The sequence below is a fragment of the Epinephelus lanceolatus genome, chromosome 7, assembly GCF_041903045.1.
Source record: "Epinephelus lanceolatus isolate andai-2023 chromosome 7, ASM4190304v1, whole genome shotgun sequence".
Lineage (NCBI taxonomy): Eukaryota > Metazoa > Chordata > Actinopteri > Perciformes > Serranidae > Epinephelus > Epinephelus lanceolatus.
The window spans coordinates 43,980,389-43,997,581 of NC_135740.1; the positions used below are offsets into that span (position 1 = coordinate 43,980,389).

Below are 17,193 nucleotides of genomic sequence, written 5' to 3' on the forward strand. Positions count from 1 at the left end.
CACGCGGGGATCAGGAGGTTCTATGTTAAAGTTTGACCTGCGCGCCTTTCCGGAGGTGATGGATGCGGCGTTGGTCGTTTCAGCCTCACCAGAAGCAGCTGATGGATTTTCTCTCTTCTGTTCAGGTCATTTAAATCCGAGACAGCGCTTCAAAATCCTGCATTGATTTATTTCAGTAAAACGGTCAAATTTCACCTCAGCTCACCTGAGACACACTTCAGCAATTTAGGCGCTCACAACTCTCGTCATTAACGTCATGATGTGTCGGAAATAACTTTGGAGTTTGGAGACAAACACGCGGGAGAATTTTCTGTTCTTTAAAACTCAAATTAGATTTTTATTTTTATTTTAAATTGCACATTTATTTTACTTTTAAAAATATGATTTTGGTCATTCATATTTCCACTTTGAAGAAAACATTCCTTCCATTCTGTGAGACTTTATTAACTTAATTTATTTTAAAAAATGCTGAAATCAATTAATGTCAAAGTGAAACTTGGTGTGTCAGATGTCTGCCGGGCTGCGTGTTTGTATCACGGAGGTCAAACGTTGAGTTATTTTATCCTGCATGTGAGCAGCTGAAGAACCATTTAATTTAACCTGTGATCCACTTAAATTCTGATTTATTTCCTCCCCGAGTTGCTTCATAAATAAAATATCGCTTAAATTCTCGTTTCTGAAATTCAACCCACCGCAAATTTGTAAACGGCGTTTGAGGGAGAGAGAAAATCGCTGTGTGGCTTCATTAAATAGTGAAGTATTAATTCTTATGATTATCTCCTAAATAAGCTTTAAATGTAGTTTAATAATCCCAGAGAAGAGTCGCGTGCAGCGGCTGCAGCCCCGCGCTGCTGCCGCCGCGTCTCTGCGCTCTCTGCGCGCGGCGTGTTCGTGCAGCACCAAACTGCATGTCAGATTTGTTTAAATGAATAGTCAGAGCCGCGGTGTGGGAGATGTAAACATTACTTCAAGTTAACTTTCGGTTTTTAAAGATATGTGAACTGAGGGAAGTGATTCGGCGCGTGTCTCCGCTCGCACCGGGCAGTTGGTGGATGTGTATCCGTCGGAGAGGAGGAGGGAGACGGTGTGATGGAGCTGCGGCTCAGCGCTGAAACCATTAAACCCTGCTGGTTTGAATTACACAGAAAAGGAGGAGAGACAATTTGTGACTGACATGATTTCATGTTGTGATGCTGCTTCTCGAGATTTTGTTTTTCCCTCCAAATACATTTTGCTTGACTTTTGAGTCCGGTCACTTTTGCATCAATTTAAAAAGTAAACCAGGCGCCATGAGCGTCCCCAAAATGTCAGCTGATGATTTAGTGGCTGATCTGACAGCTCAGACTAAAAGTTTGCACCTCGGTGTTTTCAGCTTTTTCTGTGTTTTAGTGGTTTTATCCTTTTTCCAGATAAACGCGTGCACTGCTCGTCATCTCGGTTTAATCTGATGGTTTTGTTATTTTTCTTAAATTACAACCTGACAGTGAAGCTGTGACTGTAACTCTGTCTGCAGGAGCAGCAGGAGCCATGTGGGTGCATTGGTTTTAACTTTGCTTTAAAACTTGCTGTTTTCTCGTCTTTTCGCCCTGCGGACTGAACCTCCGTGAAAGTCACTTTCCACCCGGATCCTGGAGGATGCAAACATGATTTTCACCTTCACGCTGGAGTTTTTCTAAGTGTGGCATTAATGGACCGATTGGCACCGCGGAGCAGAGAGATGAAAAGTGGTTTTGGTGATATTTTTACCTCTGGGCCGCTGTGTTGGCGTCCAAAATCCCTGCGCCCTGCATCCAGGAGCGGACCGGGGTCATGCCGGTGGGGAGCGGCTCCTCCTTCATGGTCAGGGCCCCCCGGGGGAGGCTGTCCTGGATGGAGAACATCAAAGTGTCCTTCTGGGAACTTTGTCTTCACCAGAAACAAGAAAGAAGAAGAAGAATAATCCTCCCTGTACCAGCCACTCAAAAATGCCAAAGGACCACCTGGATTAAGGTGGAGAAAAGAGGAGCGATGCAGAAGGAGGGGAGGAGGAGGGGGTGGAGGACACACGAGCGAGCTTCCCCAAAGTACCGGGTCCTGATCCAAAGAAGAGCCCGGGATCCCTCTGGGTTTCTCCGGGGTTGTTTTAGATCCCAGCCCCGGCTCGCAGCAGTCCGGGCTTTAAACCGGCGTCTCTGTGAAGTTAAAAGAGGGCGGAGAGAGGAGCGGAGAGCGGGGAGAGCATCTCAGAGGAGCCGAAAGAGAGAGACGAGAATCAGCCGGGATCCGGAGAGCCTTACACCGGGAGAACGGAGCGTGGAGAGCCGGGGATCAGAGGGAGGCGAGCAGCCGCGGATTGTGGAAAAATGAAAAGTGGGATAAAAAACAAGCCACCGCTTCAAAAAGGAGTAAAATGAAATGATTAGCAAACAAGAGGGAGGGACGGACCGTGGAAGGCTGCTGCTCCCGGGGGAACAGGGGGATTGGGCAGCGAGAAATCTCATCCCCCTCCCTCCCCGGCTCTTTATGGCTCCTCTGTCCCGGCGGAGAGCTCCTTCTCCCGGGGTCCGAGGCTCTGGAGCTCCCGGGGGACCGGCGTGGATCGGGAGGGGGCGGAGACACCTCCAAATAAGGACAGCTCATTTGAATACTGGTCGCACCTCTGGCGTGTTATTGGCGGAAGTCGCGCGTTGCGTCATTGTTTTTTCAAAACGCACGCCAAATAAGGGTTTCCGCGTGTTCGGCCGTGCGCACTGTAAAAAATGAAACTTTTAAAGCGGAGAGAAAAAAAGGAAAAACTCTGGAGAGATTAGAGTTAATGAGATAAACAGATCTGACTGCTGAAGGTGCAAACATGCTGCATGATGGACACATTCTTAAACTGCTAAATAAACACAGCGACATGTGAAATGTAACAGCACGAACGTGAATGATGCTTCTGTCTAATATTCAGTCATGTCTGAAGTTTGAAACCTCTTTTTAACCCGCAGCATGTGAGGGAATCTGTTGATGTGGTGAGTCTACAAACCACTGCTCCGCAGCGCAGGAGAGTCACAAGTCATCCTGAGCGATTTACGCATCACTTCTGCACTGATTTTAACACCGAGTCTTGTTTCTCGGGCAGCGTCTGTCACCTCTGTTAAAGAGATGTGGGCTTTTTACGCGTGAATCCGTCATTAAATGAGTTGTTGAGGTTGACAGGCTGCAGCAACAGCTCAGACAGAAGGTTGAATCTCCTTTATCCAAACCTTCAGAGTCTGTTTCCGCTCAGGCCCGCTCACTTTAAAAAAACCGCTCCAGATTTATTTCAGTGGATACGAGACTGTAATACTGAACCTCATCAGTAACAGAAATCTGTATTCACTTCCTCCAACCTCACAGACTTCCTTCAGATTTTGGGGGATTAACTGGTTTCATGTGGAATAATCTCCTCTGTCATCCCGCGTTCAGGCTGACTGACACGGGCGGCGCGCAAATTTGGCACCAATTTGCGCTTTTTTTTACGCACGGACATATGGCGCTCTCTCGCTCTCACACACACATGCACACACACACACCAGGAGGAGAAGCCGCTAATAAGCTGTGTTTTAATACAACTGTTATATTTCACACAGCTTTTAAAATATGACTTTAATTTTAGTATTTAGATGAAACACAACAGGCCTCGCAGCTTCGATCAATAACACTACTCATCATAATAATAAGAATAAGAAAAAAAGTATTTTTGTCTGTCTCTGATCATCCCGCTTGATGTTTTCGGAGGTTTTGACATCTCCAGCAGTCATTTTTGTTCATTTTCGTGGCAGAAGCAGAATTCCTCTAATTAAGCAAAAACTCCAGAGCAGCGCTGATTAAATATTTATCCTCCTTTAGCCCGCTGCCTTCCTCCAGGGAGACAGAAACGTCTGGAAAGCCTGGAAAAATATTTCTGTGCGGGGAGAGAAAAAGTCAATGAGACGCTGCAAACATGTTGGCGATGAAGAGGAAAATGATGAAGAGGAAGACGGTCCGCATAAGAAACCGGACGGCAACAGGCGCATCGGTCCGCTGCGTAAAAATTATTATTTATTACAAATATTTTATCATTTTAATTCTTATAATAATAATATGTCTGAAGTCATAACGCTTTAATAAATACAGTTACACTTCATTAATGTCACTACAACTGGTGCTGCAAATAAATATAAAAATGTCATCATGATTATTACAAATTATAAATAATTGGAATTATAACATTTTCTATCACATTTCACACAACAGGAGGTCGCGAGTAATTTTAACAACTTGTGTGTCATATCTGTGTTTCATTTTCTAAATGAATTTCATTTCAGCTCATTTTTTTATTTTATTGGTGTCACTGACTCTTCTTCTGATCTGGATGATGTGTCAGTGTTAAAACCTCCTCTGGAGCTGGAACCTGTATTCAAGCAATCCTGGAAGTCCCTTAAGACTCCCCTCAAGAGGTCCTGAAACCCACTCAAGACCCGGAAATAAGGGATTAAGACATGCGTCCTCTAGATCCCTTAAATCCTCTAAGAACTCCCAACACCTCTTCTGGATCACCTTGAGAATTACCTAAAACTCCCTTGGAATTCCCGGAACCCCTTAAAACACCTTTCACTGCCCCAAGTACACCTGGAACCTCAAGACTCATAATAAGGGATTTACGTGAATCCCCTTGAATCAACTCAGAACCCAAAACATCTCTTCTGAATCACCTGGAGCACCTTGAGAATTACTGAAAACTCCCCTGGAATTCCTGGAACCTGTTAAAAACACCTTTCACTGCCCCAGGTACTCCTTTAACCTCAAGACCCATAATAAGGGATTTAAGTAGATCCCCTTGAATCTCCTCAGAACCCCCAACACTTCTTCTGGATCACCTGAAGGACCTTAAGTATTACCTAAAAACTCCCTTAGAACACCTGGAACCTCCTGGAACGCTGGGGCCCCTTATTATCGGCTCTTAAAATCTCCATCCTTCAAGCCTGTGGAACCCACGAAAGAACCCTGACACAAGCCTCAAAGCTCCTTGAATCACTTCTAGATCTCCTGGTTCCTCTTAAAACGACCAGCACCTCATGTAGATGACCTGTTCTGAACATCCCGTGGGACACCGTGACTGACTGGAAATCCTGGAACGTAACTCAGATACCTTAAAGGCCTCCTTCAACACCCTCTGAAACCCTCTTAGAACCCCAACACCTTTTCTAGATCCTCTGAAGCCCCTTAAAATGATCAGAACCTTAAATCAGAACTCCTTAAATCTCTGGATAACCTGAAACCTCCTTCAGCACACTGGAAATCCCTTAACAACTCCTAGAACGTTCTCTAATGTCTGCAGAACCCATGATGTGCCTCTGAGAGCTTGTTGACCTTCCTTTAGATCCCCTGAAAGTCCTTAAAAATTACCCAACCCTCCCTTAGAACACCCAGAATCTCCTCCAAATGTTTAGGAACCCGCTAAAAACACGTAGCACCTCCTCCTGGAACCCCTGGAACTGCCTCAAGCACTTCTGGAATCTAATGAGGAACCCTCAGAACCCCTTTGGATACTCTTCAACCTCCTGCGAACCGCACTGGACCCCTCTGGAGGATCTCGGTCTAAGATCTCCTGCTCAGCTGGGTTTTTACAGAACCACTGAGGAACTATAAGAACGATTTTGGTTTAAACACACATAAATATTATCAATGCACAGAAATGTAAACATTTAATTCATAAAGAGGGATAGTGCCTGAACATAATTCTCTAATCTCAGCAGAACCTTACACAAAGGTTCTCTAAATCTCCATGTGGCCCCCACAGAGAACCTTAGAGAACACGGCACACACTCCACCTCCGCAGGATTAGAGGGACATCTGACTGCTGCACTGCTAATTTAGACCTACCTGCTTTTAAATCTATTTTCTATTTTAACTTAATGACTTTATTAATTCTTCTTCTCTCATAATAAACAGCAGAATCTGTCATGTGTGAAACACAGATGGCACTTTGTTCTGTCACACTGCAGCTGCAGCAGCGGAGCTCAGTCTGCAGGCACACAGCGCCACACAGTGGACAAAACAGGGTACTGCAGGGTAGACACTGCTGATGGATGGAGACACTTCTTTTGGAGCTTTTTAAAGAATTATATTTCTATTTTAGATCTTCACAACCACGCAGATACAGCTAATAATAATAAAACAAATGCTGATAATGCAAATGTGATGAAAAACACATCAACTGAGCTAAAATTATAGATGATGTTTAAATGTAACCTGGGGGAAAATTTGCCAAAAATTAGTAAAAATATATTTTGTAAATGTCTATACTTCGAACATTTTGAGGTAGAATTTAGTGTAATTCTCCAAACACAGTCCTTAGTATTGTGCTGTGATCAAAATTGTATTCCTGAAATGGTTGAATACAAAATTAAGACACAAAAACAGGTATGAAAAAAACAACAAACAATAAAGAAACAAACACAAAAGACAGTGAAATGAAGCATTAAGTAGAAGTAATACTAAAGTGCAGTCTAGAGATGCAACTAACAAATATTTTACTATCAATTAAGCTCCTGATTGTTTTTTTAAACTAATCATTAGATCGAGGAAATGTCAAAACAATATTTTGCTTTGTCGGAGCAAATGTCTGATACGTGTTCAGCATGTTTTCTTTATTTCTGCTTAAAAATGACTGAAACAATTCTTAAATTATCAAAGTAGCTGCTGAATGTAGAGCGTACATGAAATGTATTTGGAATTTTGGGGTACACAATAGGCCTTTATGATGTATGTATGTATACTTAGTGTCTGTTACTTTCTTTTGTTGTTCTGTATAATTTAAAGGAAGCTGACAAAAATAATAAATGTTGAAAGGGTAGACGTAATAAGCTCCGTCTTCAGCCTACACCCTTTCAGTCCTGTTTTGTTTTTGTTTATCTTTGTTTTTAATAATAAAAAAGCATTAACCTTAATGTTTTTCATTGTCTATCTACCTGCGTATTTGAGTTTTATAAGTTGGAAAATGACCGAAATAAACTAAACTATTTTTCTGTGCATTACTGACACAGTAGGGTGCATTATTAAGCTTAAAAAATATCGTAAATAAAGTGAGAAATCCAACAATGTGATGATGAATTCACTTGTGTGACAAAACAATCTCAATGTCATACATTTCCTCCTGAGCTTTCAGCTGCATCTCATGGTTTTCATCAGTGGGTGGAGCTTGTTGAAGGTGTGTCACATTAACTATCCATGTCAGACCCCACCGACAGTGGTTCCCAACTGTTGCAGCCACAGGGTCCAGATTTGTCCTCAGTCATTAGTTCAAGTCCCACACATTTTAATACATTCATCGTCATATTAACTGAATACTCCATTATTCACTCGATCTAGAGCAGGAAACAGGATTTCAAAATAAAAGCTCTGTGCTGGAAATTCACTGCACTCAAAAGTAAAGTGTGTTTTTTACAAATGTGACATGTTTGTGTCACTTGCGGTCCATTCAGGATGGGTCCGTGACCCACTTTTGGACCACGACCCACCAGTTGGGAACCACTGCTCTATAAGCATTATAGAGCAGTGGTTCATGATCAAAGCTTGATCAGAGCTCCACTCACTGATGAAGACCATGACATGTGACTGAAAGCTCAACATAAAACCAAACTATTCTGATTTGTGTTGGAAACAGAAACCAGCTCCTCTCACTGATGGGCTCCTCAGTTATTTTAAGATATCTAGGACTCAGTGGTGACAAAAGTATTTCAGATAAGAAATAATGACTTCTAGTAAGTGGCCATTGAGTGGAGATTATTTTGAAACACATACTGAGATACAACAAACTTCTACACTCAAGCCCACTGAACTTGTTTCCTAAATACATTTTGGAAAAGTCCTGAAGCACACAGGGAACAGTGACTCGTGTAGGCTGATTAATTTATAATTTACAGTTTAAATGAAAATAAATTATGACGGGAAAATCTGACATGAAGTTACTTGTTGTTAAAGACATTTGTCCTGTATGGTTTCATATACATCTTTTAGTTTGTGACGTAAAAGCAGATTTTTAACACAAAATTTACAGTGTCAAAGTAATTTGTGGTTTTAAAGTGTTATAAACATGTTTGTCATGCCATTAATCAATTTGTATTTTTATCATTTTATTATCTTTTATTTTTACCATATCTTGTCAGTCTTTGCTCGCTTTTTAATTTAAATGGTCTGTTCTGAGTCTCTTTACCCAGATGAAACTAAACATATAGTATAATCCTTTTCAACAGTCTTGTTTTTATCCATAACATCTCAAACAAAAAGTTCTCTCCATTTGAATCAGACAGATGCTGAAACTTTAAAGCTCCACATCTCAGAACAATCTGGTGGAAAACAAAACATCAAATCTGAAGCTCATTCAGACCAAACTTCACCTAATAAGATGGCGAAAAGAGAAAATTGTGTCTTTAATGGAGGAAGTAACAACCTGAATCGCAGCTCAGTGGATCAGAGGATCCTGCAGCCTGTAGACCTCCTGCTGGGGGGGTCATGACCCCACTTTAACCATCTGAGGGGGCATTTAACCCCCGAGACGCCCCTAAACACTCCTACATATCCTACAATGGCCTCCAGACACTCAACACTAACCAGCTGCCCGAGTCTGTCTGTCCAAATACATTAGTCACCTACTGCTGACACTCAAACACAAACACACTCACACACACACTACTACGACTACGACCACGACTACGAAAACAAACGTGAGCCGGAGCCCATGACATTTCCCTACTTCCTACTCCTCTACGTCCAGCCTCCTTGCTCGGACTGCACTCGTCTTTGAGCTGGGCTGAAGCTACACACCTGCAGGGCTCAACAATAAGGTGTTCCCGACTGCACAGGGCAAGTAAAATGCCACGTCAGGCTGGTAAATCTAGCTACTCATTTGATGCAATAAGGGAGAAGTAAAAAAAAGAGTGAAGCACATTGATTTTTCTTGAGCTGATGATGGAAGTAGCTAAGGCAGTGGTTCTCAAATGGTGTGGTGCCGTGATGCCAATCCAGGTGTGCCATGGGATTTTATGATAACCACACATTGTTATTGCAACAGTCATCTGGGCCTCTACAAAAAGTTATGAAAGAATTTTTAATTGACTGTATCACGTGCACCCATTTCCTTATAAAGAGGCAAACTCGAGCTAAAAAATGTAATTTAATTTAATTAAAAAAACCTTCATGGGGAACCTATTTGTTGCCGTTCACATGTGGGAATTATAAGTGTGTGACACATCAAAATTCCAGAAATCACCAGTGAAGACGACCTGTATCAGTATCATTAAAGCTACTGGTCTTAGTTTTCTTATTTTCATTGTCGTATGTCCTGATATGAGTGATAGCACACATTATAGAAGCTGTTGTGCACAGATATAAATACAGGTGTGCCTTGAGATTTTGGCTTTGCCCATTGGTGGTCCTTGGGCACAAAAAGTTTGAAAACCACTGAGCTAAGGAGTGAGCTATGTTAAAAGTTGCACACAAGCATTCACAAGAAAATGGCAGCAGGTAAACACAAAGTTGACAAGCCAAAGCACAGGCGAGCATTTCAATTATCCTGGAAACAGGAGTTTAGTTGGGTGGCAACAGAGGATGTGGGCGAGACTCCGATTACGTATTGCACGGTTTGCTGCAACTTTGAGAGCAAAGCGGTGTCATGGCCTGGCTTATAAGACACAACAGAAAATGGCGACACCCGTTATAAAACTGAAAGGTGTACAAATGTACTATTTAACAGACTATAATTTAAAAAACATAGTAAAGTCATGAGGTGTGTGAATCTGTTTCAGTGTGTCAGCAGACGTTAGAATGAGTGGGTGATGTAACTACGAACCAGGCCGAAGCCAACTAAACAAGAACATGGTGCGGGATGAAGGAAGCGAGGAACGTAACTAAACAACCAGGTTTTGAATAAGTTGCCCCTGGGAGACAGGCCAGGTGCTCCCAGTTGCACTCATTGGCTCCGCCTCCCAGGACCTGCAAGACAATAGAAACCAGACAGACCAACACACACAGCAGGCGCTGCTGCAACAGGAGGACCGTCGCAGTGGATAAAATGACATGACAACTAACTTCAGTCTTTCTTCTTTGAAAGCCGATAATAAACAAACCCACTTCTGAACCTTGACCTGTGAAGTTCATGACTGCATCTTGCACAGCTGTGACAAAACTCTGTCCACAGACAAACATATCGACACCAAAGTACTCAAAACAACTTCTGTGGGAGCTCCCACTACAACAGGTACCACCAGGACCACATCTTGCCATGATGACACACACACACACACTAACACACATAAGGTGGAAAAATACCAGCCCGGCTGTCGTGGCAGATAAAAACTCAAACGTACCTCAGACAAACAGACAGAAAGATTTTTTTAAAAAAGGTAGAAACTGAGATGTTTGACATTTCTAACTGAATTTGTTAAATGTAGAAGAAAAAAAAGAAACCAGGTTCACTGGCTATGAAGACATCTGAAGAAGGTAAAGAGTGCCATCTAGTGGAGAAAACAGCACATTACACTCCTGCTTAAATAGAATTTAACACTACATTTGAGCTGCAAGTCTATTTAATATCAATAATAATCAATCAAAAATAATGATTCAGTCTTAAGGTCCGTTCCCAGAGTCCAAAGCAACTTCTTCAAGTGTCGTATTTGTCCATTGGTCCAAAGATGTTCAGTTTACAGCGATAAGATATACAACATTACACCAGAGAAAAGTATTAAGTCCTCACTGAAGAAACTGGACCCAGACGATAGTCAGAGTTTTGAAAGACGAATGATTAAAACAGTTATTTAAAAATCAAAACTTTCAGATCAACTAACAATTCTGTCAATAAAAAAATAATGAATACAGAAGAAAAGTAAAAAAAAACATAGTTGAGTTTGGAGAATTTATTGTTCTGGCCTGAAGGTGGCGCTAACAGGCTGTGAGGTTTGATTGTGACTGTGGAGCTGCTGTAATATGTTTCATCTTCCTCCTGATGAGGAGCTGTTGTGCTCCTGTTTGTTGCTGATTTACAACACTACAGCTGAGAGTTCAAACGACCAGCAGTTTGTGAAGTTCAGCGAAGACATCAGAATATTAAAATTAACTTTTAATTTATTATCAATTCAATGTTATGTCCTTAGTCTTGGTCTGGATTCTGTTTTTGGTTTGCAGTATTTGTCCTGTCTTCATTTTGTATTGTTCTACATTGCTTACTACCTTCACCTTTTGCTTCATCACTACTGGCCAAATGTTATTGTGTTGTTTATTTGTTCTATTTTGAAAATATCAATAATCAGATTGTGGGCAACAATATATGTAAAAACTTGAAAATATACCAGAGAAAAACTACAAAATGTCTTTGCAGTGCAGTAAAAGTTCACAGAGATAAAGCAATAATTTTAGAAATACTCAAGTCATAAACCTGCAAGTGTGTCATATTCTTATTTATCAGCTTTTCTGAGAATTTTATCATCAAACACAACACTCTAAATGTGGCATCAATACGTTCTCCACACACAAGTTTACTTCTGGTGGACAAACAACAAATGCCATTATTATACAGCATTTTAATTTGGTAGTTTAAGATAGAAATTCAGTCTAAAAAGAACCAGAATCACCCCTCAGAATCTATCATGTACCATTTCTGTGTAACTGCAGAATATATACTGCTCTTTAGGTTGTTCAAACAACAAAGAAGACATGATCACAATGACCTCAGTGTCATATGTGGCTCTGAAAAGAAAGAAAGTACCTGAATAAACTTGATATTTGTCAGTGATGGAGGACTTCATTTCACCACCTCTGACCTCAGTCTCCTCACAAGCAGCTTCTCTGGTTCTGCGTCCTGGAAAAAAGAAAATTTAATTCAGTGTTCATGTCTCAAGTAGTCATTTTGCATTCAAATCACAAAGCCCCTGATTTTCTGAACAATAAACCTCTGAAGGTGTTTTAACAACACTTACACTAACCACCTGCAGAATTTAAACGCTTAGATTACTGACAGAAAAATCATCTGCAACTACTCTGATAATCAATGAATCATTTCAGACATTTTTAAAGCAGAAATAGTGAAAAAATAAAGAAATGTTTTCTCTCTTTTATCTTACACTGAGTTGAAACAAAACAAAAATTTGCAGACGTCACTTTGGACTCTGACACTGAGACTCTTACACAGTTGCACAGAATCCCTGAAAAGGGTTCCTTAATTAAGGAAAAGCATTAACTCATTTACTGTGTTGAAAGAGATCTTACAGAGGTTAAAGATTCCATGGAGGTTGTTTGTTTGGACTCACACTTGTGACGCCTGTTACCGTCTCACAAAGTTGTCTCATAGATGGTGAAAAAATGGCGAGAGAAAAGAAGACAAGAACACTATACTGGTCAGAGGAGGAAAATGATTAAACTTCTGGAGGAATATAATCATAGAAAGAACAAACTACAAAGTAAATTTGATCCCTCTTCTTTTATTTATCACCATGAATTCGGTCATGTTGCAGTTAAGATAGAGTCAAAGGTACCTTAAGTTATTTTTACCTTGCTTTGGCTGCTAAGGTCTTTTGGTGCAACAGTCTAGGGATTCCTTAAGTTTAAGACCAAGATAAGAAGAAAACCATAAATACTTAAGTGAACATTAGGAGAAGACTTAAGTGTGTTTTGTGCAACAAATTTAATTTTAAGGAAACCCTAACTAGGACTTTAAGGAATATCCTAACTTAAGGTGTTTTGTGCCTACAAAGTAAAAAATAAAGCTATTAGCTAGATAAATGTAGCGCAGGGAGTTAAGGAGTAATGTTAGGCTGAAACATTTCCCTTAGACATGTAGTGAAGAATAATTAAGTACAAAATGGACATAAGTAAATACTGTAAATTGTACAAGACACTTTCCACACCTGACAACAGATAAATGACATATAACTGACACATAACGTTAAAATTTACCAACTGTTAGCTAATGTTTATTTTAAGCTAGTTTAGCTAACCTTAGCTAGCAGCAGTTAGCCCCTCTGTCCGTTTACAGTACTTATAAAGTTAATATTGTCGTTTTAAATATAATGTTAATGAACTCTATCAACATTTGAATCGACCGTTTCATTAATATTAACCCTTATTAATTATTAAATCCTAACCGTGCTCATCGGACGGACAGTTATTTGCGGTGTTTTGAAATAGTTGGTCACCTGCAGGACATTTGTATCCTCAGCTCATTGGTCAGCTTCTGTCCAATCAGGTGCCTCTTCTTCTTCTTCTTCTTCTTCTCCTCCATGTTGTTCTTCTTCTTCTGTCTCTTTTAAAGGACTTTTTCTTTCTTTACCTATGACAACAGCTTTTTATCAACCTGTTTACTTCAGTGGTGAGCAGTAACTAAGTACATTTATGAAGCATACTTTTGACATGTTTAAACTTTACATGAGTATTTCTATTTTCTGATACTTAATTATATTTCTACTCTACTACATCCCAGAGGGAGTTATTATATTTTTACTCCACTACATTTACCCAATGATGCTTTCCACATCAAAGTTATTTCTACAACATATAATTAACTAATGAATTATTAGGTATATTACAGATTAAGCTTGTAAAATGAGGTCCACCTTTATGAGCTGTAACATTAAAGTGATGAACACATTAATGCATCAATAATCATAATCCAATATATCATATTTTATATCTATTTATCTTTTAATTTATTTATCTAATTTCAAAACCCATAGTGAGCGCACTACCAGGAAAAGTTTTTATATTTCCATATGTGTAGTGAGGTCATGGTACAGCCTGGAGGTGGAGCTTAATCAATGCCCAAACATGAACCAATTTAAAATAAGGAATAAAAAGATAATATTTAGAAGGTGCAGGGTTAAAGACAGGGGCTGGAAAGTCACCAGTTGTTCACAGGGATTTCTGTTTACTTTTCCTACTAATATATATTACTACATTTTTCTGTTCATAACAAAGTATTGATAAGTAAATAAGTAAATATTAATTTTTAGGTATGTGAGTGCTTCTTGTAATATATTTTCATGCTAATAGCCTACTTTTGTTCTTTTTAGTAGCCTAAGGTTCTGAATGTATGACATGAATGTATTTCTACATTTTAGTTTTAGTACTTTTACTTAAGTAAAATATATGAATTCTTCCTCCACAGCTGTCTGAAAGTTCACAGTTAGTGTTGTAGCAGGCTAAGCTTTATATACAGTACAGGCCAAAAGTTTGGACACACCTTCTCATTCAATGCGTTTTCTTTATTTTCATGACTATTTACATTGTAGATTCTCACTGAAGGCATCAAAACTATGAATGAACACATGTGGAGTTATGTACTTAATAAAAAAAGGTGAAATAACTGAAAACATGTTTTATATTCTAGTTTCTTCAAAATAGCCACCCTTTGCTCTGATTACTGCTTTGCACACTCTTGGCATTCTCTCCATGAGCTTCAAGAGGTAGTCACCTGAAATGGTTTTCCAACAGTCTTGAAGGAGTTCCCAGAGGTGTTTAGCACTTGTTGGCCCCTTTGCCTTCACTCTGCGGTCCAGCTCACCCCAAACCACCTGGATTGGGTTCAGGTCCAGTGACTGTGGAGGCCAGGTCATCTGCCGCAGCACTCCATCACTCTCCTTCTTGGTCAAATAGCACTTACACAGCCTGGAGGTGTGTTTGGGGTCATTGTCCTGTTGAAAAATAAATGATGGTCCAACTAAACGCAAACCGGACGGGATGGCATGTCGCTGCAGGATGCTGTGGTAGCCATGCTGGTTCAGTGTGCCTTCAATTTTGAATAAATCCCCAACAGTGTCACCAGCAAAACACCCCCACACCATCACACCTCCTCCTCCATGCTTCACAGTGGGAACCAGGCATGTGGAATCCATCTGTTCACCTTTTCTGCGTCTCACAAAGACACGGCGGTTGGAACCAAAGATCTCAAATTTGGACTCATCAGACCAAAGCACAGATTTCCACTGGTCTAATGTCCATTCCTTGTGTTTCTTGGCCCAAACAAATCTCTTCTGCTTGTTGCCTCTCCTTAGCAGTGGTTTCCTAGCCGCTATTTGACCATGAAGGCCTGATTCGCGCAGTCTCCTCTTAACACTTGTTCTAGAGATGGGTCTGCTGCTAGAACTCTGTGTGGCATTCATCTGGTCTCTGATCTGAGCTGCTGTTAACTTGCCATTTCTGAGGCTGGTGACTCGGATGAACTTATCCTCAGAAGCAGAGGTGACTCTTGGTCTTCCTTTCCTGGGTCGGACCTCATGTGTGCCAGTTTGGTTGTAGCGCTTGATGGTTTTTGCGACTCCACTTGGGGACACATTTAAAGTTTTTCCAATTTTCCGGACTGACTGACCTTCATTTCTTAAAGTAATGATGGCCACTCGTTTTTCTTTAGTTAGCTGATTGGTTCTTGCCATAATATGAATTTTAACAGTTGTCCAATAGGGCTGTCGGCTGTGTATTAACCTGACTTCTGCACAACACAACTGATGGTCCCAACCCCATTGATAAAGCAAGAAATTCCACTAATTAACCCTGATAAGGCACACCTGTGAAGTGGAAACCATTTCAGGTGACTACCTCTTGAAGCTCATCGAGAGAATGCCAAGAGTGTGCAAAGCAGTAATCAGAGCAAAGGGTGGCTATTTTGAAGAAACTAGAATATAAAACATGTTTTCAGTTATTTCACCTTTTTTTGTTAAGTACATAACTCCACATGTGTTCATTCATAGTTTTGATGCCTTCAGTGAGAATCTACAATGTAAATAGTCATGAAAATAAAGAAAACGCATTGAATGAGAAGGTGTGTCCAAACTTTTGGCCTGTACTGTACTTAAGTATAATATTGAGGCACCTGTAGTTTACTCAATTATACATTAAATTTATTCAACTTTATACTTAATACTCCACTACATTTATTTCACAGCTATGGTTATATTGATTTAAAAGACAATTGCTGATTTGTGTGTTAACTTATGTTGCTGACTGGACCAATCAGGTTGAAACACTGCTGGGATTTATGTGAGGTCATCATGTACTTACATGTACACAACTATATATATATACATATATATATATATATATACATATATATATATATATATATAAATATCTTTAGATTGTTATCACTCAAACACTAATGTAAAAGCAGAATTTCTCTCTTGTAGTTGGTTGAGGTGGAGCTCATGTTGAACTATTAACTAACGATTATTTTCATTATCATTTAAGATGTACTTACATAAACTGTTGGTTATAACAAAACATATTTTACAAATGACCCTGATGACGACCTGTGAGTCACGACGCATGGTCTTTCTGATATATGTTGCCATGTAAAATAAAGGCATTTTAATTTTTGCACACAGCCTACAGTGTGCCTTGGGTTTTTTTTATTATTAGAAGACTTGCTTTTTGTATTTTTTGATTGAGAGTATACTTCACTCATTTAACCAGCCCCTCACAAGATGGAGTCAACACAGTGCACCTGAAAAGAGCACCTGTGTGACAACTACTAAGACCCAGCAGCGCTTCTACTCCTTTGTCTTCATATTTTATAAATGCTTCATGTTTTCTGTGCATGCAAGAAGTCAAATAAATGTAGCACAGTAAAAAGTACAGTATTTCCCTCTGACGTGTGTACGGAGTAGAGGTAGAAGGGGGTATGAATAAACGGTACTTGAGTAAATGTACTTGATTACATTCCATCAATGGACATTTTGCATTGAGTACTTTCACTTTTGATACTTTAATTACATTCTGCTGGTAATACTCGAATACTTTTACTTGAGTAGAACTTAGAATGCAGGATTTTACTTTCTACACTGTGGTATTTTACTCAGGTAAAGATCAGAGTATTTCTGGTGACACTTTGCTTTTGTTACAGTCCAGTACCTATGAATCTGGCCTCCATCCTGTAGCAGCTTTGTGAAACTGAAAAGATTTTCCATCATTAAACTTCTGAACAAAATAATCAATACAAATAAGAACTGCAACAGTCAATTCATCTACAGAGATACTCTTGAGAACTGATTAATCATATAAGTTGATTATTTTTATCTTCTGTGACATTTAACTGAATATTTTTTCAACTTTTTTTGACCACACAATTAATGGAGAAAGAGATTTGCAGATTAAAGGATAATTAATCTTTAGTTGCAGCCTTAAATACACAAATTAAAGAAGAAAATAAAAACAGTACAACAAAAAAAA

General features: G+C 39.8%; 1 protein-coding gene across 3 annotated transcripts in view; it reads right to left on the minus strand.

Moving 5' to 3' along the window:
• The window catches only part of LOC117261049 (transcription factor COE3), a 201,174-nt gene extending 198,784 nt beyond the window's left edge, over positions 1 to 2,390 (minus strand). For all 3 annotated transcript variants that reach the window (XM_033633252.2, XM_033633253.2, XM_033633251.2), the window contains exon 1: positions 1,747 to 2,390. In XM_033633252.2, coding sequence (XP_033489143.1) covers positions 1,747 to 1,880 — 134 coding nt within the window. In that variant the 5' untranslated portion in view covers positions 1,881 to 2,390. The remainder of the gene's footprint in view (positions 1 to 1,746) is intronic.
• Between the last annotated feature and the right edge of the window lie 14,803 nt (positions 2,391 to 17,193).